This window comes from Leucoraja erinacea, chromosome 30, assembly GCF_028641065.1.
Source record: "Leucoraja erinacea ecotype New England chromosome 30, Leri_hhj_1, whole genome shotgun sequence".
Classification (NCBI taxonomy): domain Eukaryota; kingdom Metazoa; phylum Chordata; class Chondrichthyes; order Rajiformes; family Rajidae; genus Leucoraja; species Leucoraja erinaceus.
Genome location: NC_073406.1, coordinates 22,222,020 through 22,245,193, shown reverse-complemented (window position 1 = coordinate 22,245,193; position 23,174 = coordinate 22,222,020). Strand labels below are relative to the sequence as shown.

At 47.9% G+C, this 23,174-nt stretch overlaps 1 protein-coding gene across 1 annotated transcript in view; it reads left to right on the top strand.

Annotated features, from left to right (window-relative positions):
- casz1 (castor zinc finger 1) overlaps positions 1-23,174 on the top strand; it is a 138,918-nt gene that overhangs the window by 51,883 nt on the left and 63,861 nt on the right. Inside the window, exons 6-7 of the mRNA XM_055659022.1 lie at positions 1,043-1,114; positions 18,189-18,279. Coding sequence (XP_055514997.1) covers positions 1,043-1,114; positions 18,189-18,279 — 163 coding nt within the window. The remainder of the gene's footprint in view (positions 1-1,042; positions 1,115-18,188; positions 18,280-23,174) is intronic.

The following is a 23,174-nucleotide window of genomic DNA, read 5'->3' as shown; positions in this document are numbered from 1 at the left end:
AAGTTGAGCCAAATGTCCGCCTTCGTTATTCGACATTTTCCTGTTCGAAATTTTCTGAACGCATTTCACTGGTTGATTACGTTTATGTTTTGCTCAGTTTTACTGGATAAACTGGCTGACAAGTTACCAAACATTTATTTACCAAGCAAGGAATTCTCTTGCACCATCCTATTCTAGTACTGACTTTAGAGAAGGGAGAGTTTAGAAATGGTCTCACTTTAACCAACTAATCATGATTGATCTCTGGGGATTAACCATTTTTTTTCAAAAACTGATTAGTCAGCGCAGCCTTCGATAACGTGGAACTAGTGTGGACGGGCAATCGATGGTCAGCACGGAATTGTTGGGCCGAAGGGCCTCTTTCCATGCTGCATCTCTAGACAAAATTATACTAATGTGAATGAGTGATCGATGGTCGGTATGAACTCAGTGGGCAGAAGGGCCTGTTGCCATGCTATATCTTTCAATCAATCAATAAATGCACAAGGTGCTAGCAGAAATCTGCCAGAACAGATGTACCAGAGACTTTAAGTACTAGGTAGACAAAAATGCTGGAGAAACTCAGCGGGTGCAGCAGCATCTATGGAGCGAAGGAAATAGGCAACGTTTTGGGTCGAAACCTTTCTTCAGTCTGAAACGCCACCTATTCCTTCGCTCCATAGATGCTGCCTCACCCACTGAGTTTCTCCAGCATTTTTGTCTACCTTCGATTTTTCCAGCATCTGCAGTTCTTTCCTATACATGTTGAAGGGAATAAGGTTAAGTGCAAGATAAAGTCCAGTCAAGTCTGCGAATTACCAGAGGGTTAGAATTTGATGTCAATTGTTTTCATAATCTTCCCGTTGTGAATCTATAATTAATGTGAATTTTCAATACTGGAACATTAAAAGATCCAGAAACTGTCACAGAGACTGAGGCAAGAGGACAAGGCATGAAATGACTCATAACTCTCAGATACGTTCTGGCAGGTTGTATATTTACTTTCAAAAGCAAAACTAATTCAAATTTAATCTTCTATTTACTTTGTCTTTGCAAAAACTAGGAATGGATTGTCTACAGACAAGACAGATGCTCTGCCCGATGATATCAATATTTACCAGAAGTACATTGCCAGGTATGTAAATTTTACCTTATTTTACATAGAAATCCAACTCTTCCACTCAACCTGAGCTTGTACTGTTTGGTCTTCACTGCATTTCAAAGTCGCTTGGCAACATGCAAGTGGTGCACCGATGGAGGTAGCATGTAAAGAGGTGGGATGGAGGACTTGGTGCCACAGGGTGTTTGACCACTGTTTAGTTTTAGTTTAGAGATACAGAGCGCAAACAGGCCCTTTGGCCCACCAAGTCCACACCGACCCGCGATCCCCGCCAGCTAACGTTATCCAACACGCACTGGGGACAATTTACAGTCTTTACCGAAACCAATTAACCTACAATCTGAAGAAGGGTCTCGACCCGAAACGTCACCCATTTCTTCTCTCCAGAGATGCTGCCTGTCCCACTGAGTTACTCCAGCTTTTCGTGTCTATCTTCGGTGTAAACCAGCATCTGCAGTTCCTTCCTACGCAACCGGTATGCCTTTGGAGTGTGGGAGGAAACTGGAGATCCTGGAGAAAACCCACGCAGGTCACGGGGAGAACGTACAAACTCCGTACGGACAGCACCCAAGGTCAGGTTTGAACCCGGGTCTCTGGTGCTGTAAGGCCACCCACTGTCACTTTGACCTCAGAGCCGAACCAGCCATACCCCCACCCCCACCCTTCTCCCTCCCCCACATACCACCTTACGCACGTCAGAACTCGTACACCGAGGGATAAAATTATTGTTCAAGAAGGAACTGCAGATGCTGGAGAATCGAAGGTAGACAAAATTGCTGGAGAAACGCAGCGGGTGCGGCAGCATCTATGGAGCGAAGGAAACCCCGAAGAAGGGTTTCGTCCCGAAACGTTGCCTCTTTCCTTCACTCCTTAGATGCTGCCGCACCCGCTGAGTTTCTCCAGCAATTTTGTCTACGATATGATTGTTGTGTTAGGCAAGTCTACAGCACAAAATTCTCCTCAAACCTTCTGATGTTTCCAGTCATGGGGGAGTCTAGAACCCAAGGGCGCTGCCTCAGAATAAAAGCACCTACCTTCAGAATGAAGAAGAGGAGGAATTTCTTTAGCCAGAATGTGATGAACTTACGGAATTCATTGCCACAGACAGCTGTGGAGACCAAGTCATTGGGTATTTTTAACGCGGAGATCGATAGGTTCTTACCAAAGACAGACACAAAGAGCTGGAGTAACTTAGCGAATCAGCATCTCTGGAGGAAAAGGATGGGTGACGTTTCGGGGGAAGAAGGGTCCCGACCCGAAACGTCACCCAAACATTTTCTCCAGTGATGCTGCCTGACCCGCTGAGTTACTCCAGCACTTTGTGTCTTTCTTTGGTATAAACCAGCATCTGCAGGTTTTTTTTCTACTACTTGATAGGTTCTTGATTAGTTATGCCCCTGTCCCACTTAGGAAACCTCTGGAGACTTTGCGCCCCACCCAAGGTTTCTGTGCGGTTCCCGGAGGTTGCAGGTGGTTGCTGGAGGTTGCAGGTAGTGGAAGCAGGTAGGGAGACTGACAAAAACCTCCGGGAACTGCACGGAAACCTTGGGTGGGGCGCAAAGTCTCCAGAGGTTTCCGTTCAGGTTTCCTAAGTGGGACAGGGGCGTAAGGGTATCAAAGTCTATGGGAAGAAGACAGGAGAATGGGGTTAAGAAGGAAAAATCAGATCAGCCATGATTGAATGGTGGAGTAGACTCGATGGGCTGAATGGCCTAATTCTGCTCCTATGTCTTGTGGTCATATGATCTTCTAATCCCTCAATTAGTAAACATTTGGTGGTTAGAAAATAGAGGTACAATGCAGGGTACCTACCAAAGTCCAGGCTGTCATAGAGTTATAGAGCGAAGGAGAGAGACAGCATGGAAACAAGCCCTTCACCCCACATAGTCTATACTGACCTTCAACCACCCACGATTTATCCAACACACGTGATCCCATAATCAACCATCTATGGACATAATTCCTACAGCAATGCTATTTTCATCTCCCCTCCCCCCCCCCCCCCCCCCCCCCCCCCCCCCCCCACATTCTCATCATCTCCTGTCTGATTCCACCACTCATGTTGACAATTTACAATGGCCAACCGACATACCAACCCACTCGTCTTTGGGTTGTGAGAAGAAACCCCCGGAGCACTCAGAGGAAAACCCACGCAGTCACAGGGAAAACATGCAAACTCCACACAGACAGCACCCAAGGTCAGGATTCCATGAGTGACCACTTTTGGAGCAGGAGTAAGTCACATGAGGTCCTCACAGCATCTCACTAAAACCAAGGGTGATCATCAGCTTCAGCTTGACGTTCCTCACTGCTCCTGAAGTCCCTCAATCCTTCCTCAGACAATCCAAAGTGATTTTCCCCACATTCTGGAGCATCCGGGTGGAGGAGGAAAAGGGTTGTTTCCCTACGCCCGTGGATTGTACAAACCGCGGCAATGATGCGTTTCCGTATCAGATGCGCCTGCTGTATTTATTTCAGGGTTAGGACCTTGCAGAGAGAGTAATGTGCTCTTGATGCAAATTTAACTAAATATTTGCAGTAAACAGATACTGCAAAAAAAAAAATTCCAGGAGCTGATGCTATTTAGGACAATGATTTCATTAAGGAATTTCTAACAAGGTCGCTCTTGCATCTGCTAAGCCCTCTGTTTTGATATTCACTCCGCATAATGCATAATATTTGTCTAAATATCTCTGTGCGAGCAGTCAGACTGGTGTGAGATAAGCTGGTGTTCTGTTTCAACTTACTCGCTGTAAGCACTCAGACTGGTACAAACTGTGGCTCTCACGCGGCAAGAATGTTTTCCAGTCCCAGCCTTGGGAAGTGGCTTCCAATTTGATGAGGCAGTCTAGATTTCCAAAGGCAGACCATAATCCCACCCCCCCCCCCCTTGTCCCGGAGTTCAGAGTTTTCCCTTACCTGTGAAGTTATTGGGATAATTTTCTGCAACTTTAGACTTGAAAACAGATATCAAAACGCCTGTTTTGCAGTCATTTGAGATCTTCTGCAACCACACTGTCATTACATTATTAATATTTAATGGAAGGCAGAATATAATCAGCCAATTAAACTGATGCAATGGAGATGAAATTGTCCAGAGACCAATGCGATCCTAAACTGAGAACTGTGTTTCATGTCGGTTTAAAAAAAATAAATCTTAATGTGCCCAAAATACAGAATCGCCTGCATTCAATTAGCTAAAAGAACTCACCACCGCTTACTGCAAAGCAACCATGCGGTAATCTCCATTTAAAAATAAAAATCTCCTAGTTAGCTTTTTCCTGTGGATTTTACAACTTTGGCAGATGGTATGGATGGCATCATCAGTCCAAATGTTTATTTGTGTGTTCTCCATTGTAATTGAAGGGGTTTTGACAAGCACCCCTTGTCAATACGCAGTCACTCCGAGAGTATTCTGAATGCTATCTCACCCTCTGCTCTCACATAGCAGGAAGCTGCAAGAAATGCTTCCATTTGACAGCGGAGGTACTGAGTATGGCGGATGAGCAGGATCGGGCTTTGCGTGTGTTGGTATCAAATATTCATTACATCAAGCTTCGAGGGCCCCACGATTGCAAAAGGATACCTTCCCACCAGCTTCTGCCAGTTTTATAGTAACTTTATGAGCAGCATAGTGACCCAACTCTGGCAGAGTTGCTGCCTCACATCGCCAGAGACCCGAGTTTGATCCTCACCCCGGGTGCTCTCTGTGTGGAGTTTGCGCGTTCTCACTGTGAGGACTGTGGGTTTCCTCCCACATCCCAAGGACGTACAGGTTTGTAGGTTAACCAGCCCTATGTAAATTGCCCCTAGTGTGCAGGGAGTGGAGGCGATAGTGGGCTAACATGGAACTAGTGTGAACGAGTGATTGATGGTCGGTGTGGACTAGGTGGGTCACAGGGCCTGCTTCCAGGATGTATCTCTGAACTAAACTAAACTTTAAACAGGTGGACACTGATAATAGATACAAAATGCTGGAATAACTCAGCGGGACAGGCAGCATCTCTGGAGAGAAGGAATGGGTGACGTTTCAGGTCATGACCCTTCAGACAGTCTGAAGAAGGATCTCCACCCGACACATCACCCATTCCTTCTCTCCAGAGATGCTGCCTGTCCCGCTGAGTTACTCCACCATTTTGTGCCTATCGTCGGTGTAAACAAGCAATTTCCTTTACTTTAAACAGGGTAAGTTTAACGGTTTGTTGTTTGCTGCTGAATGTCATAAGATTCCTTTGAAGTTTGGGAATGGGGGAAAGTTTGTAAGATGAATAAGTGGACTGGGTTGATGGCTTCATTATCATGGTGGATGGAGAATGAAGGTGACCACGCCGTTAGTAACTTCACAAGCTTGAGGTCAGGATGGCAAGTGGTGGGTGTAGGCAAGGTTAATAGTCACCTTTGGTTGACCCCACTGCCAGCAGTTGTCGCCAGTTCATCCGGGCAAACCCTCGATACCAGTGGCGGTGGTGTTCAGAGAGCAGATTACACTTGAATGTTAGCCATGGGCAGCCCGAGGGGCTTCTCAGACCCAGGCCAGCAGGTCTACTCATCTTCACTTCTGGGCCCACAACAGTTGTTTAGTTCAGAGTCTGAAGAAGGGTCTCGACCCCAAACATCACCCACTCCTTCTCTCCAGAGATGCCGCCCGTCCCGCTGAGTTACTCCAGCTTTTTGTGTCTATCTTCAGTTGTTTAGTTTAGTTTAGTTCAGAGATACAGTGCAGAAACAGGCCCTTCAGCCCATCGAGTCCACGCCGACCAGTGATCACCCCTCACACTAGCACTATCCTACACACACTAGGGCCAGTTCACAATTATACCAAGCCAATTAACTTACAAAAACTTGTATGTCTTTGGAGCGTGGGAGGAAACCGGAGCACCCGGAGAAAACCCACGCAGGTCACAGGGAGAACGTACAAACTCTGTACAGACAGCACCCGTAGTCAGGATCGAACACGGGTCTCTGGCGGTGTAATGCCCCTGTCCCACTTAGGAAACCTGAACGGAAATCTCTGGAGACTTTGCGCCCCACCCAAGGTTTCCGTGCGGTTCCCGGAGGTTTTTGTCAGTCTCCCTACCTGCTTCTACTACCTGCAACCTCCGGCAACCACCTGCAACCTCCGGGAACCGCACGGAAACCTTGGGTGGGGCGCAAAGTCTCCAGAGGTTTCCGTTCAGGTTTCCTAAGCCCCTTAAAGCCACATCGCCCCACTTTACCAACCAGTTTCCCGGTTACACCCGGTGACACTAATTTCCTGATTTACTTATTCTTTCAAACCACAGGTTCCAGAATTGACAGCTTGTGAATGATGCAGTCATTTTCCCTTGTTTGAGTCTTTGTCGAGAAAACCAGATTAGCAGAGGACGGGGAGAAAGGAGCAAATTGTTTTTTTAATAAAAATGCCAAATGTATTGCTGCCTAGGAGGGATTACTTACTGGTTATGCAAAATGAATATTGTCATAAAAAAAAGGGAAAATACAATAACAGCATTTAGTAAAAGGATTTAGGATTTAAATATGAAAATAAAGAGTTCTGAAGGAATATTTAATCCAGCCTGTAGTGTTGTCAAAAACAGAAAGGTTCTCTCAGGAGCCAGGAACACAGGATTTGTAACTCCTGCCTCCCACAACTCCATGCCAACACTGTGAATCTGGAGGGTTGGTAGCTCGTGTTGGTACCAATGGCAAAGTTGGGCACAGTGGAGCAGCAATAGAGTTGCATGGTACATAGATAGGATGTGTTTAGAGGGATATGGGCCAAACGCAGGCAGGTAGGACTGGTGTAGGTGGGGCATGTTGGTTGGTGTGGGCAAGTTGAACTGAAGGGCCTGTCTGCTTCCTAGAACTCTATGACTGTGACGGACCTCTATGGGCGGCACGGTGGCGCAGCGGTAGAGTTGCGGTCACACAGCATCAGAGACCGAACTAAGGGATTCGATCCTGACTGTGGGTGCAGTCTGTATGGAGTTTGTACCTTCTCCCCATGACCCGCGTGGGTTTCCTCCGGGTACTCCGGTTTCCTCCCACACTCCAACGACGTACAGGCTTGTAGGTTAATTGGCCTTGGTAAAAATTGTGAATTGTCCCTGATGTGTCGGATGGTGTTAATGTCGGAGGATTGCTGGTCGGCAAGGACTCGGTGGGCCGAATGGCCTGTTTCCTCGCTGTATCTCTAAACTAAACGAAGTCTCTGGTTACTAAGGAACATCTTTCATTTAAACCTGTGGTTTTGTAAACCCGGACGGACTAAGCTCAGTAATTGAGCATGCTTTGCATATATGCTTGTCAACCGTGTCTACTGTGAACAGTACAAAGGTTAGCAAGGGGGATGCGTATCGGAAGTAAAAACCGAGTCCGTTTTCAGCTGAGGTTGGTAAGGTGGGAGGGGGAGGTGGGGTAAAGGTGAAGACCTCCTTAGTGTGTACAGGTGGTCTCCAAGTTGTGGCAGGTTCTGTCCGTGGGAGGAACTGCAGATGCTGTGGTCTAAACTAAGTCTCTGGTTACCAAGGAACCAGGAACCAGCAAGATGTTGGAGAAACTCAGCTGGTCAGGCAGCATCCGTGGAAGAGAATGACAGAGGGCAGGTGATGTTCCAGGTCGGGATCCTGCGAACTGTTTGCAACCTGGATCATTGGAGCGTTTGCCGGCACCGGGCCTGTACACACTGGAGTTTAGAAGGATGATGGGGACCTGGTTGAAACTTACCAAATAATGAAAGGCCTGGATAGAGTGGATGTGGAGAGGATGTTTCCACTAGTGGGAGAGTCCAGGACCTGAGGTCCCAGCCTCAGAATTAAAGGACATTCCTTTAGGAAGGAGATGACGAGGAATTTCTATAGTCAGGGGGTGGTGAATTTGTGTAATACTTTGCCACAGAAGGCTGTGGAGGTCAAGTCAAGAGATATTTTTAAGGCAGAGATAGATAGATTCTTGATTAGTACGGGAGTCAGGGGCTTTGGGGAGAAGGCAGGAGAATGGGATTAGGAGGAAGAGATAGATCAGTCTTGATCGAATGGTGAAATAGACCTGAGGGGCTGAATGGCCTAATTCTGCTCCTATCACTTATGACCTTATGAACGTATGAACTCTCTCTCCCCAGCAGTTGGCCCACACCCAGTTCTGACGTTCTTGTCCGATCAGCTGGAAACTGTGCCCGGACAAGGGGCTTAAAGAGGTCCCAGGCTGGAGATAATAGCCACATGGCGGGGTTAACAGAGCTGTTCTGCCCCATTATCTTACAGAAGAAGCAATCTCGCTCATCTGGAACACTAGTATTAGTTTACAAGTGGGTATAAGGAGGAGATCTTCGCCTGATGTGGAATCGGTGACAAATCAGAGGAGGGACATCAAGGGATGTGAGCAGAGCATTTTAGATCTGCAGACAGAAGTCAAGAGTCAAGAGTGTTTATTTGTCACAGATAGAACAATGAAATTCTTACTTGCAGCAGCACAACAGAATATGCAGCAGGTGCAATTTTGCTGTAAATGTAAACATACATTTGCAATATTTAAATAAGAATCTATTCTGGGACCAGGCAATTGTTTAGTTTAGTTTAGATATACAGCGCGGAAACAGTCCCTTCGACCCACCGAGTCCACGCCTGCCAGCGATCCCTGCACACTAACACTATCTTACACACTAGGGACAATTTACATTTTTACCCAAGCCAGTTAGCCTACAAAACCTGTACGTCTTTGGGATGTGGGAGGAAACCGAAGATCCCAGAGAAAACCCACGCAGGTCACGGGGAGAACGTACGGGGACCGAACCCGGGCGTCAGACGCTGTAAAACAGCAACTCTACCGCAGATGCACCGTGCCGCCCATTCATGACTGTCATGCTTCCATGGGACACAGAAGGAAGGCATCTCAGCCCATCCGATTCATGCTGGCCCTTGGACCATGCTCATTTCCTACCAATTTTTCTTGCAACCTTGCAGCGCCAGAGACCCGGGTTCGATCCTGACTGTGGGTGCTGTCTGTACAGAGTTTGTGCATTCTCCACGTGATCACGTGGGTTTTCCCAGGTGCTCCGGTTTCCTCCCACACTCCAAAGACGTACGGGTTTGTAGGTTAATTGGCTTCGGTAAAAATTGCAAATTGTGCCTTAAGTGTGTAGGGCTCATTGGTCGGCACGGAGCCGGTGGGCCGAAGGGCCTGTTTCCAGGCTGTATCTCTAAACTAAACTAAACTAAACTAAACTAAACTATTCTTCCCTCATTCATATCACTTGCCCAGAGTTGAAGACTAGTCTCCTGTACCGGGCACTTTACAGTAGCCAATCACACCAGGAGCAGAAGAATATAATTTTTACCTGCTGTAGTTTCAGACATATTTACATAATAACAACAAATAAATATATAATAATCAATAATGCAATAAATTGGCAATAATACTAGGTGACCAGATCGTAATACTGCAAACAAAATGACATAGTCAGAAAGGCGGGGGGGGGGGGGGGGGGGGGGGGGGGGGGGGGGGGGGGGGGGGGGGGGGGGGGGGGGGGGGGGGTCTCAGTTAAAGGTGGGCATGCACAGAGTGGAGGGGCAACGTTCCTGTAAACTGCATCCCCCTCTCTCGTTGGTTGACAATCCAACTGTGGTTCCTCTTTTTAATATTAACCTGCACACAAAGATATCTATACGCACACTCACGTACACACACTCACTCATACACGCACATACACACTCACATGTACACACTCACATGCACTCACTCTCGCTTACACACTCACACTCACACACATACAGTGCATTCAAAAAGTATTCAGACCCCTTCACCTTTTCCACATTTTGTTACGTTATAGCCTTATTTTAAAATCGATCTACACACAATACCCCAGAATGAAGAAGTGAAAACAGGTGTTTACAATTTTTTGCAAAGTAATTAAAAATAAATAACTGAAATATCACATTTGCATAAGTATTCAGACCCTTTGCTATGACACTCACAATTGAGCTTAGGTTCATCGTGTTTCCATTGATTATCCTTGAGATGTTTCTACAACTTGATTGGAGTCCATCAGTGGTAAATTAAATTGATTGGACATGATTTGGAAAGGCACACACCTGTCTATATAAAGTCCCTCAGTTGGCAGTGCATGTCAGAGCAAAAACCAAGCCATGAAGACAAAGGAAAGACATGATTGTGTCGAGACACAGATCTGGGGAAGGGTATAAAACAATTTCTGCAGAATTGCAAGTCCCGCAGAGCACAGTGGCCTCTGTCATTCTTAAATGGAAGAACTTTGGAACCACCAGGACTCCTCATAGAGCTGGCCGCTTGGCCAAACTGAGCAATCGGGGGCGAAGGGCCTTGGTCAGGGAGGTGACCAAGAACCTGATGGTCACTCTGACAGAGCTCCAGAGTTCCTCTGTGGAGATGGGAGAACATTCCAGAAGGACAACTATATCTGCAGCACTCCACCAAACAGGCCTTTATGGTAGAGTGGCCAGACGGAAGCCACTCCTCAGTAAAAGGCACATGACAGCCCGCTTGGAGTTTGCCGAAAGTCATGAAAAACAAGATTCTCTGACCTGATGAAACCAAGATTGAACTCTTTGGCCTGAATGCCAAGTGTCACGTCTGGAGGAAACCAGGCACCGCTCATCACCTGGCCAATACCTGCACACACTGACATACATACACACACTGACACACACACACACACAGTGTACATGACGCCCCCTATATCGCCAGTGTATATCACCAGGGTCAAGCCCCCACTCAACCCTCATTCTCCCCCAAATTCCAGCCCCTTCCTTAGTTACGATTTTTCAAACAGTAATTTGATCTCCCAAGCATCTCATCAGATGAGGCGGATGCAGGAATAGTGGGCAATAAAGGGATCAACAAGTATTTTACTGTGATCTCCTATCCAAGCATCCTCATTGATCTCAGACGTCAGAATGTACCTCACTTCAAGTATGGTGGCACGGTGGCGCTGCGGTAGAGTTGCTGCCTTACAGCGCCAGAGACCCGGGTCCGATCCTGACTATGGGTGCTGTCTGTGCGGAGTTTGCACGTCCTCCCTGTGGCCACGTACGCTTCCTATGGTTTCCTCCCACATTAAAAAGACATGCGTGTTTATAGGTTAATTGTCTTCGGTAAAAATTGTACATTGTCCCGAGTGTGTGTGGGTTAATGCTGGTCGGCGCAGACTCGGTGGGCTGAAGGGCCTGTTTCCACACTATCTCTAAAGTATTAGCTGAGCTCCTGTATCCGTCTATTAACATCCCAGTGACTAAGTCACAAATGTATCATTACCTTCCAGGCACCTCTGTCACACAACACGGCAGATATTGAAAATCCCAGCAAACTTCTCCAAATGTTATAACTCCCCTGAGATCCAGCATCCCCTCAAACATTGACAACCTCAGAAATCTCCATCAAACATCAAGTTACCCTGGAGGGTCCCGATAAATATCAGTACAGCCTCACGGCCCTCTGTGAATATGAGCTTCTAATCCACCACCTAATGTAGACCTAAAGATTTCCCGCTAATATTAACAATTCCAGCAACCCTCAGGATAGACACAAAATGCTGGAGTAATCCAGCGGGTCAGGCAGCATCTCTGGAGAGAAAGAATGGGTGACGCTTCAGGTCGAGACCCTCCTTCAGACCCGACCCGAATCGTCTCCCAATCCTTCTCTCCAGAGATGCTGTCTGTCCCGCTGAGTTACTCCAGCATTTTGTGTCTATTATGCTGGTGTAAACCAGCATCTGGAGTTCCTTCCTGCACACCAGCAGCCCTTGATCTCTCCACTGACACCACCCGTCCGTATAATATCTGTGCCTGCTCTAGTATCACCACAGTGTTCTTTACAAGCTGCTCTGTTCCTTCCTGGAACTTGATGAACAGTCTGAAGAAGGGTCTCGACCCGAAACATCATCTATTCCTTTTCTCCAGACATACTGATTTACTCCAGATTTTTGTGTCCATCTTACTGGGGAGTGCCTGAGTGAGAATAAGTTGCTATGAATACTGTGAATAGACCCCAAAATGCTGGAGAAACTCAGCGGGCCAGGCAGCATCTTTGGAGAGAAGGAATAGGTAACGTTTCAGGTCGAGACCCTTCTTCAGACTCGACCTGAAACGTCACGCATTCTTTCTCTCCAGAGATGCTGCCTGACCCGCTAACCCCAGAATGTTGTATCTATCCTCGGTTTAAACCGGCATCCGCAGTTCCCCCCTACACATTTTCTAGTTGCATTCCTTCCTCTTCCACATCTCTTCATCAGTAACACCTGCTGGAACAATAGAGTAAAACACTTCTACCTAACCCCTGCGCCCCTCCCCCCCCCCCCCCCCCCCTCCCCCCCCCCCCCCCCCCCCACCCCCCTCCTCCTCGCCCCGCTGTTTTGCTTCTTTCTGTGACTGTTCACTCCTGAGCTCCTGTTGTTATAAAGTTATTTTATATTTTGTTGCAGTAATCTACCTTGTGAAGGCCTCTGCCCCAAATCACCCCATCATCTACTCAGAGACTGCTGGTTGGTTGCTTTTTCTTTTCTGGCGATGAGCTGAGTCTGTAAGGGTGAGGGGTGGAGGGACTCACTGCTGTGTTACTGCGCCCCCATTGTTCTTTCCCTATCAGCTCCGTTTAGTTTAGAGATATAGCGCAGAAGGAGGCCCTTCGGCCCACCGAGTCCGCTCTGACCAGCGACCCCCACGCACTAACACTATCCTGCACACACTAGGGACAGCTTACAATTATACCCAGCCACGTAGCACGTCTTTGGAGTGTGAGGAAACCGGAGCACCTGGAGAAAACCCACGCAGGTCACGGGGAGAAGCGCCATTATCAGGATCAAACCCGCGTCTCTGGCACTGTAAAGCCTCTGTCCCACTGTACGAGGTAATTCAAGAGTTCTCCTGATTCAATCTCGGAGAATGTCCGTAGCGGGTCCGTAGGAGTTCGTGGATGTCACGTAGCGGCTTGTACGAGTAAAAAGTAACAATTTTTTTCATCAAGAGTATTTTTTTCTACTCGGGGACATTTTTCACAGTGTTGAAAAAACGTTACGTGTTTACCGGATTTCCCGAGTACCTACCGTTACTCGTTATAGCCGCAACGGGACATCCACGAACTCCTACGGGCCCGCTACGTTAATATTTGTAGAAACAAGGAAATGCAGATGCTGGTTTAAAAAATGGACACAAAGTTCTGGAGTAACAGCAGCTCAGGCATCTCTTGAGAAGAATGATAGGAGACATTTCGGATCACGACCCTTCTTCTTCTGACGACCCGAAACGTCATCTATCCATGTTCACCAGAGAAGCTGCCTGACCCACTGGGTTACTCCAGTACTTTGTGCCTTTTTTTTTCAGTTATTACTTGTTGACCAAATATATCCTGAAAACCGAGGTAGATAATAGTGTGGTGAAGAAGGCATTTGGCACGGCATGGACAGTTTGGGCTGAAGGGCCTGATCCCTGCTGTATAACTCTGTGAGTCTATATATAAAACATTAAAATAAATGTTTACCTATCCCTTTCATGTCCAAAACTACTTCACCAGCAACCCAACTGAGTTGATACGACTTAATTGGAAGGACAGGATCCCGAACGAGCCCTTCATCCCAATTCCACTCTTTTCCTCTGGGTTGCTAACTCATCGGAACTTTAAGGTGAAGGGGAAAATATTTAATAGGAATCTGAGGGGATAACCTTGCCACACAAAGGGTGGTGGTTGTATGGAACAATCTGCTGGAGGAGGTCGTTGAGGCAGGGGCTCTCCCAACATTTAAGAGGCAGTTAGACAGGTATACGGATAGGGAGTTTAGGTTTAGAGGGATAGGGACCAAATGCTGGCAGGTGGGACTAGTGTAGCTGGGACATGTTAGGCCCAAGGGCCACAGGGCCTGTTTCCACACTATGACTTCCCTGGTGATCACCAGCATTGAGGATGTTGCGTCAGTAATCCTCCGCGTGAATACACTTACTTATTAGATACAAGACATGTTATACATTGGACAAAGAGACCTGTTTGAGTCTCTGGTGTAATTCAGAGACCAAGACTGCATTGACTCTATGAGAAATAGGAGAAGGCAATTACCATTGGGACAGGGCACCTCTGAGAGTGAAACTCTGAAGGAAGTAATGGAGCAGGGCCTCATGTCCAGTGATGTTACTGCCTTGGCAGACTCGCAGTCCGTGGAAGGTCACCTCCTCCCCACACTCAGCTCTCCCTCGGTACCGGTCTCCATGGGCCTGTTGTGAACACTGATCCTAATGGACCAGGAGTGTGGCCACTCAGGATGGGTTTCCTTTTTAGGTTAATTTAGAGATACAGCGCTGAAACAGGCCCTTCGGCCCATCGAGTCCATGCCGTCCAGTGATCCTAGCACACTACCACTATCCTCACATTAGGGACAATTTACTATTATACCAAGCCAATTAACCTACAAACCTGGAGTGTGGGAGGTAACCAGAGCACCCGGAGGAAACCCACGCAGGTCACAGGGAGAACGTACAAACTCCGCACGGACAGCACCTGTAGTCAGGATCGAACTCGGATCTCTGGAGCTGTGAGGCGGCAACTCTGGCGCTGCGCCACTGTTAGTGCAACAGAGGCTTGAGTCACCATTTCATTGGTTGACTGTGGTTGGCAGGGGAGATTGGTTAAATCCGGGACGGGGTGGCAGAGAGTTGTACCACCCCTTGACCTCAACTACGGCAACAATGCATTAAATGCGCCTTGTCACTGTGTCATCTAGAAGACAGTCTGTGCCACTAAGTATGCAACAGTGTTGTTGCTGGCTCTACCAGCTGCACCAATATGCCGGTCTGTGCTAGAATGTAGAAGAATGAGGAATGAAGTGATTCAAACATAGAAGATCTTGTGAAAAATTGAGTTATATTGAGATGGTCTCACTCGTGGGAAAGTTACAGACCTAATTAAAAATAAGGGCCCAGTGCATGGTATTTTATCAGAGTGTAGTGCATCTCTGGAATTGTCTGACTATGCAGATAATGGGCAGCACGGTGGCGCAGCAGTAGAGTAGCAGCCTTACAGCGCCAGAGACCCGGGTTTGATCCTGACTACGGGTGCTGTCTGTACAGAGTTTGCACGTTCTCCCTGTGACTGCATGGATTTTCTCCGGGTGCTCCGGTTTCCTCCCACACGCCAAAGACTTACAGGTTTGTTGGTTATTTGGCCTCTGTAAATTGTCCCTGGTGTGTAGGGTAGAACTAGTGTTTGGGGAGATCTTTGGTCGGCGCGGACTCGGTGGGCCCAGGTGCCTGTTTCCGTGCTGTGTCTCTAAACAGAACTAAATTAAACTAAAGAGGCAGGGAGCATTGCACAGAGCCAGTCACCACTGCAACAGTGCTGTTACAACAGTGCAAATAACACTTCAGCAGCAGGAGTGGATTTCCAGAGAACCAGTTTCTCTGCTCCCAGTGAGAGAGTGTGGTCCGTCGGGGAATGTTGCCGACTGGCCCACTGCAGGAGTACGAGCTGAGGGACGCACTGAAGCTCGGAGCAGCCAACGCCAAGGCTTTGCGGGGAAGGACCACAGTCTAGGGTCCTTCCGCTGTTGGACATTGGGGGGCTGAGTCCGGTGGGAACGCCCCTGAAACAAGGAGAGGGATATCACCCCTGAGGTCACAGGAGTGGCAAGAGTGTTGTATTTAAAGATAGGTTTGTAAGATAGGTCTATGGATTTAAAGATAGGCACGAACACAACTGATTATAACACTATTGAATGTATTTTTGCACTGTTTTTATTTTGTAGATATTTTTTATCTTAAACATTTTGTATTCTGCATTGGGGGCGGGGGGGGGGGGGGGATATGTTGATGGATCCTCTGTGCAGGATCCACAGGTTGGTCTGACATGTGGACGTTGGCCAGTCCTGATGTGTTCTGTTTGCATTAGTATTGGGATGTGCCAGTCCAATGGAAGTCCATCCAACCCTGGGGCGTGTGCTTGCTGAGATTTTAGTTTAGTTTAGTTTAGAGATACAGCGCAGAAACCGGCCCTTCGACCTACCGAGTCCGCTCCGACCAGCGATCCCCGCACGCTAACACTATCCTACACACACACACACACACACACACACACACACACACACACACACACACACACACACACACACACACACACACACACACACCGCACACACGGGATCATTTACAATGTTTACCAAAGCCAATTAACCTACAAACCTGCACATCTTTGGAGTGTGGGAGGTAATCGGAGCACCCAGGGAAAACCCACGCGGTCACGGGGAGAACGTGCAAACTCCGTACAGACAGCAACCGTAGTCAGGATCGAACCCGGGTCTCTGGCGCTGTGAGGCAGCAACTCTACCGCTGCCCTGGATGAGTGAGAGGGTATCCCCTGGCTGAGTTCAATGAAGGAATCATCTCCAGCCAAGCTATTTGTGGACGAAATTCAGTTTAATGTGGAGGCCAGCCCAAAATTTGGCCAATTGGGGAAAAAAAAACTTGGATTTTGCAAGCACCGTTCACATCTGTTTAGTTTAATTTTAGATATATGGCATGGGACCATGTCTTTCGGCCCACCGAGTCCACACCGCCCATTGATCACCCGCACACAAACTCTAATCTACACACACTAGGGACAATTTACAAAGACCAATTTACATAGACCTTCAAACCCACACGTCTTTGGGATGTGAGCGGAAACCGGAGCACAGAGAGAAAACCCACGCTGTCACGGGGAGAATGTACAAACTCCGTACAGACTGCACCCATAGTCAGGATCAAACCCAGTTCTCTGGTGCTGTGAGACAACAACTCTATGCCCCGACTGGGACATGAAAGTGGGCAGCCGCTGAATTTGCTTGGGAAAGATGCAGCAAGGTGCTCCTCTTTAGCTCTGTCAGCCATCCAAGCTGCAAGGAACCTTGTAAAAGGCAGGGAGCACGATGATTTTTGTTCAACAGGCTGTTAACACTGAGTCGAGACTGGCCGCGCTGTGTTAATGACATGGCAAGGATTACTCCTGGCAAAGTTACAAGTGTGTTCCATTTAAAACAGCTTTTCACCATTAAACTGGGATTGCTGCTGGCTGTGGTTCCCCTGCTGCACTGAAGCATTGCGGACGGTCGGAACAAAAAACCCCTCCCCGCGCACGGAAGCATCTCAGGCGATGAAGACCCTCCTCCCAATTGCAGCCCCATCGTTAATCGTCTGAAAGACCGGGGGTGCTTAAGTTGAGTCGAGGCTCTTGTACGTTATTCCAGCCTCGCAAAACAGGAGCAGGAATCGGCCACGTTCAATATGCTCAAGGCTTCTGCCTCCATCTCCCCATCATCCTCGGCATTCTGTTTAAGAAGGAACCGCAGATGCTGGAAAATCGAAGGTCGACAAGAGTGCTGGAGAAACTCAGCGGGTGCAGCAGCATCTATGGAGCAAAGGAAATAGGCAACGTTTCGTCTGCCGCACCCGCTGAGTTTCTCCAGCACTCTTGCCTACCATCCTCAGCATTCTATTCTTTCTTAGATATAGACTTTAGAGATACAGCGTGGAAACAGGCCCTTTGGCCCACCGAGTCTGCGCCGACCAGCGATCACACTAACATTATTCTACACACTAGGGATAATTTACAGAAGCCAATTAACCTACAAACCTGCACGTCTTTGGTGTGTGGGAGGAACCTGGAGAAGCTGGAGGATGTACAAAAGCCGAACAGACCCGTGGTCAGGATCGAACCTGGGTCTTTGGCGCTGTAAAGTAGCAACTCTACCGCTGCACCATCGTGCAGCCCTGATTATCTCTGAGATAATCGTAACATATTCCCTCCCAAACTGTCCTTAATCCTCACCTTCAAGCAAGACTTTAGTACAAACCTCAGTGCAAACTCCACACACACAGCACCCGAGATCGGGATGGAACCTAGGTCTCCGGCGCTGTGAGGCAGTGGCTCTACCAGCTGCGGTGCAAGCAGGTTTCCCCGCTGGTACAAAAGCTGGACTCAAGGGCGCGTGCAGAAACGCCAGTGATCGGCGGTGAAAAGGTGTGTTGGCTCAGGGCCCAGTCACTATTGAGTCAAACCACGGGCAGGCCAACCTGCGGAAACTAGAGCGCAGAAATCATCCCTGCTTTTTCCTCAATTGCAGGTTTTCCGGGAGTCAGCAGTGTGGGCACATTCACTGCGCCTATCAGTACCGGGAACACTACCATTGTCTGGACCCCGAGTGCAACTATCAGGTACGGCCTCAGTTTTAACATCACCTTCCTTTCACTCTCTCCTCTCTCAACTCTTCCCCACGGCAAGGAACAGAAGCCTCTCCCCACTACCCTCGGCCCTGTCTACATGAAGCGTTGCGCAAGGGGAGTAAACATAGACAACGCTGCAAGTGCTGGAAATGATTGCACCCTTGCTCATTGTTTCAATGCTTAGTTTAACTTGGATTTATCACCTTGTGATGTCACAGACTCGTATAGCGGGAAATAGGCTCATCGGCCCAACTTGCCCACACTAACCAACATGCCTCATCTACACTAGTCCCACCTGTCTGCATTGGGCCCATATCCCTCCAAACCTGTCCTAGCCATATACCTGTCGAAACGTTGCAATAGTCCCTGCCTCAACTACTTCCTCTGGCAGCTCATTCCATACACCCACCACCCTTTGTGTGAAAAGGTTACCCCACAGATTCCTATTAAATCTTCCCCCCCTTCACCTTAAACCCATATCCTCTGGATCTCGATTCCCCTACTCTGGGCAAGAGACTTTGACTGTGCACCTACCCGATCTATCCCTCTCATGATTTTATACACCTCTATAAGATCACCCCTCATCCTCCTGCACTCCAAGGAGTAGAGTCCCAGCCTGCTCAACCTCTCTCTGTAGCTCAGAACCTCGAGTCCTGGCAACATCCTCGTGACTCTTCTGTACCCTTTCCAGCTTGACAACATCTTTCCTTTAACATGGTGTCCAGAACATAACACGATACTCTAAATGCAGCCGCATCAGATTATTGACATGCAAAATGACATAAGAAAGAGAATGGTGAAAATATTCAGCAGATTAGGTAGAATCTGTGAAGAGTGTGAACATTTCAGGTTCAAAAACAAGACAGAATGCTGGAGTAACTCAGTGGGTCAGGCAGCATCTCTGCAGAAAAGGAATGGGTGACGTTTTGGGTCGGGACCCTTCCTCCTTGAACATTTCAGATGATTAATCAACATCAGGATGTAGAAAGGTTAGAAATTAGACGGCTTATAATTTGCGAGGAAAGGTTGGGGGGGGATGGGGTAAATAAATGGGGCGGTGTGTGGCTGGGTTAAAGGTGGCATTGGTTGGAGGGCATGAATAGTGATGGTGCCAACTGGCAGAGCTTTGTGTGTGAAGGGGGAAGGGACAAATAGGAGGTGATGAATGAATTCTGAACCCACTTTGGTCGACTGTGCATGGGGTTAACTTTAGGTTGTCTGAACAAAAGAGCGAGATACTTCCAGATTTATGTTGATGAAGGTAGACAAAAAAGCTGGAGAAACTCAGCAGGTGCAGCAGCATCTATGGAGCGAAGGAAATAGGCAACGTTTTGGGCTGAAACCCTTCTTCAGACTGATCGGGGGTGGTGGGGGGGGCGGGGACAAGAAAGGAAAAAGGAGGAGGAGCCCGTCGGCTGGGGGATGGGAGGAGACAGCAGGGGGACTGAGGAAGGGGAGGAGATAGCAAGGACTAACAAAATTGGGAGAATTCGATGTTCATGCCCCCAGGATGCAGTCTCCCCAAGCTTTATGTTGATGAAGTTCTTTGGAAATGGTAGCACTGGCAGCAGCCTAGATTTACCAGGCCTCGATTGGAGAGGTGTCTTATCTAGAGGGGCTTGATAATTTGGACTGCACTCCTTAAATGTAGAAGAATAAGGGATGAACTTCTACAAACGATGCTGATGAAGTTTAACAGTGTAGACTTTTAATTTAAGGTACACAAAAATGCTGGAGAAACTCAGCGGGTGCAGCAGCATCTATGGAGCGAAGGAAATAGGCAACGTTTCGGGCCGAAACCGAAGGGTTTCGGGCCGAAACCGAAGGGTTTCAGCCCGAAACGTTGCCTATTTTCTTCGCTCCGTAGATGCTGCTGTACCCGTTGAGTTTCTCCAGCATTTTTGTGTACCTTCGATTTTCCAGCATCTGCAGTTCCTTCTTAAAGACTTTTAGTTTAGTTTGGTTTGGATTGGATTTGTTTGGTTTAGTCTAGTTTAGTTTGCTTTAGTTTAGTTTGGTTTTGTTTCGTTTCCTTTGGTTTAGGATAGAGATACAGCATGGAAACAGGCCTTTTTCGGCCCACAGAATCCACGCCGACCATCGATCACCCATTCACACTTGCCTATGTTATCCCACTTTCTCACCCACTCCCTGCACACCAGGGGCAATTTACAGAAGCCAATTAGCCTACGTGTTTGGGATGTGGGAGGAAACCAGAGCAACCGGAGGTAACCCACGCGGTCACCGGGAGAATGTGCAAACTCCACACAGACAGCACCCGAGGTCGGGATCAAACCCAGATCTCTGGCGCTGTGAGGCAGCAGCTCTGCCAGCTCTGTAATCCTTGAATGGGGAAGAATGAGGGATGAACTGATTCAAACATTGAAGATCCTGGGATAACTTGACAGAGTGGTATTGAGATGTTTTCACTCGTGAAACATCTTAATTATAAATAAGGGGCCGGTGCACAGATATGTCTTCTTTCAGAGTGTAGTGCATTTCTGGAATTGTCTGCCTGTGAGTATAATGGGTGGCACAGTGGTGCAGTGGTAGAGTTGCTGTCTTGCAGCGCCAGAGACCCGGGTACGATCATGACCTTGGGTGCTGTCTGTACGGTGTTTGTACATTGTCCATGTGACCGCATGGGTTTTCTCTGGGTGCTCTGGCTTCCTCCCATATTCCAAAGACGTGCGGGTATGTAGGTAAATTATCCCTAGTGCGTAGGATAGAATGAGTAATCGGGTGATCGTTGGTCGGCGCGGACTCGATGGGCCGAAGGGTCTGTTTCCTCACTGTATCTCAAAAATGAAATAGTGGAGGCAAGAAACATTAATGTGTTTAGGGTGGAGAGAGTTAAATATTGGAAGGAAGGGTTGGTGGGCGTTAGGAACGAGCTGCCAGTGGAGGTAAACATAGAAACATAGAAAATAGGTGCAGGAGGAGGCCATTCGGCCCTTCGAGCCTGCACCGCCATTCATTGTGATCATGGCTGATCGTCCCCAATTAATAACTCGTGCCTGCCTTCTCCCCATATCCCTTGATTCTACCAGCCCCTAGAGCTCTATCTAACTCTCTTAAATCCATCCAGTGACTTGGCCTCCACTGCCCTCTGTGGCAGGGAATTCCACAAATTCACAACTCTTTGGGTGAAAAAGATTTTCCTCACCTGTCATAAATGGCCACCCCTTTATTCTAAGACTGTGGCCCCTGGTTCGGGACTCGCCCAACAAGGTAGTTGAGGCAGGGACAATCGCAACGTTTAAGAAGCAATTAGACAGGTACATGGATAGGACAGGTTTAGAGGGATATGGGCCAAATGCAGGCAAGTGGGACTAGTGCAGATGGGACATGTTGGTCGGTGTCGGACTGAAGGGCCTGTTTTCACACTGTATGACTCCATGACTATACGGGAATTGAAGGCAATGGGGAACCGGCACAGTGTAAGAGATGAATCAGCCATGGTTGTATTGACTGGCGGTGCAGGCCAGAGCCCCATGTTCTTGTCTTCTTGTATATGTTAAGAGGAGATAATGGAGAGACAGCACTGAGCCACTGTCCCGAGACACGCATACTGGTTGCTCCAACCTGTTCACTAGGAACTAACTTTTAGAGATACAGCGCAGTATCAGGCCATCCGGCCCACTGAGTCCGCGCCGAGCAGCGATCATCCCGTACACCAACACTATCCTATACACTGGTAACAATTTACAATTTTACCAAAGCCAATTTACCTACTAACCTGTACACCCCTAAAATGTGGGAGGAGACCGGAGCACCCGGAGAAAACCCACGCAGGTCACAGGGAGAGAGTGCAAACTCCGCACAGACAGCACCCATCGTCAGAATCGAACCCAGGTCTCTGGCACTGTATGGCAGCAGATCTACCACTGTGCCGCACCAGTGCCGTTTCCAGTGCTAACTAATTTTTCCTTAAAGTACTTAACATTTGTGTGAAAAGACTAAATTAATCAATTTCTAAAAAAAAAAGTGCAAACCAGCTTTAGCTGCTGTAATATCTTGCAGCTTTTATTTATTGTTGATGATAGTACTGTGATTTTTTTCACATGGGGGCTTTCTCGACCCATTAAAAATCATTGCGTTTGGAGCCAGCTGGCTCAGCCTCTTATTTACTGTTGCCAGCGTCAGTCCCACCATCTGGTGCCATTTTAGCTCAGCACCTCTCCTTGCCAGGCAGACTGAATGAAAAAAAATTCAACATTGACGACATTCTCCAGCAGGAACGAAGCTATATATGCAACAAGATGATCACATCCTTAGCCCGACAGCACCGCAAACCTATCTCCATCTGAAGAAGGGTCTGGTCCAGAAACATCACCCATTCCTTCTCACCAGAAGATGCTGCCTGACCCACCGAATTACTCCAGCATTTAGTGACTATCTTGAACCAGCATCTGCAGCTCTGTCCTACACATTCCTTCTTCTCCACTCTCTATCTCTTTCCCATTCCATTTCTCATCTTTTATCCCTTCTTCTATTTTTCTGTTCCGTTCCCTCTATTTTGTTCCCTGTCTCTATTTGCCCCTCATATTCTCTTGCCATCTCACATTATTTCCCCCTCTCTCATCCATTCACCCTCTCATTTGTCTTCTATCTTTTAATCCTATCCTCGCCAATTTTAGTTTTACTTTAGAGATACAGCGCGGAAACAGTCCCATTGTGTGCGCGCCGGCCAGCGATCGCCGCACAAACAACGCTATCCTACACACACTAGGGACAAGGTTTTTTATTTTATAGAAGCCAATTAACCAACAAACCCGTATTTCTTTGGAGTGTGAGAGGAAACAGGAGCACACGGAGAAACCCCACGCGGTTACTGGGACAACGTACAAACACCGTACAGACAGCACCCGTAGTCAGGATCAAAC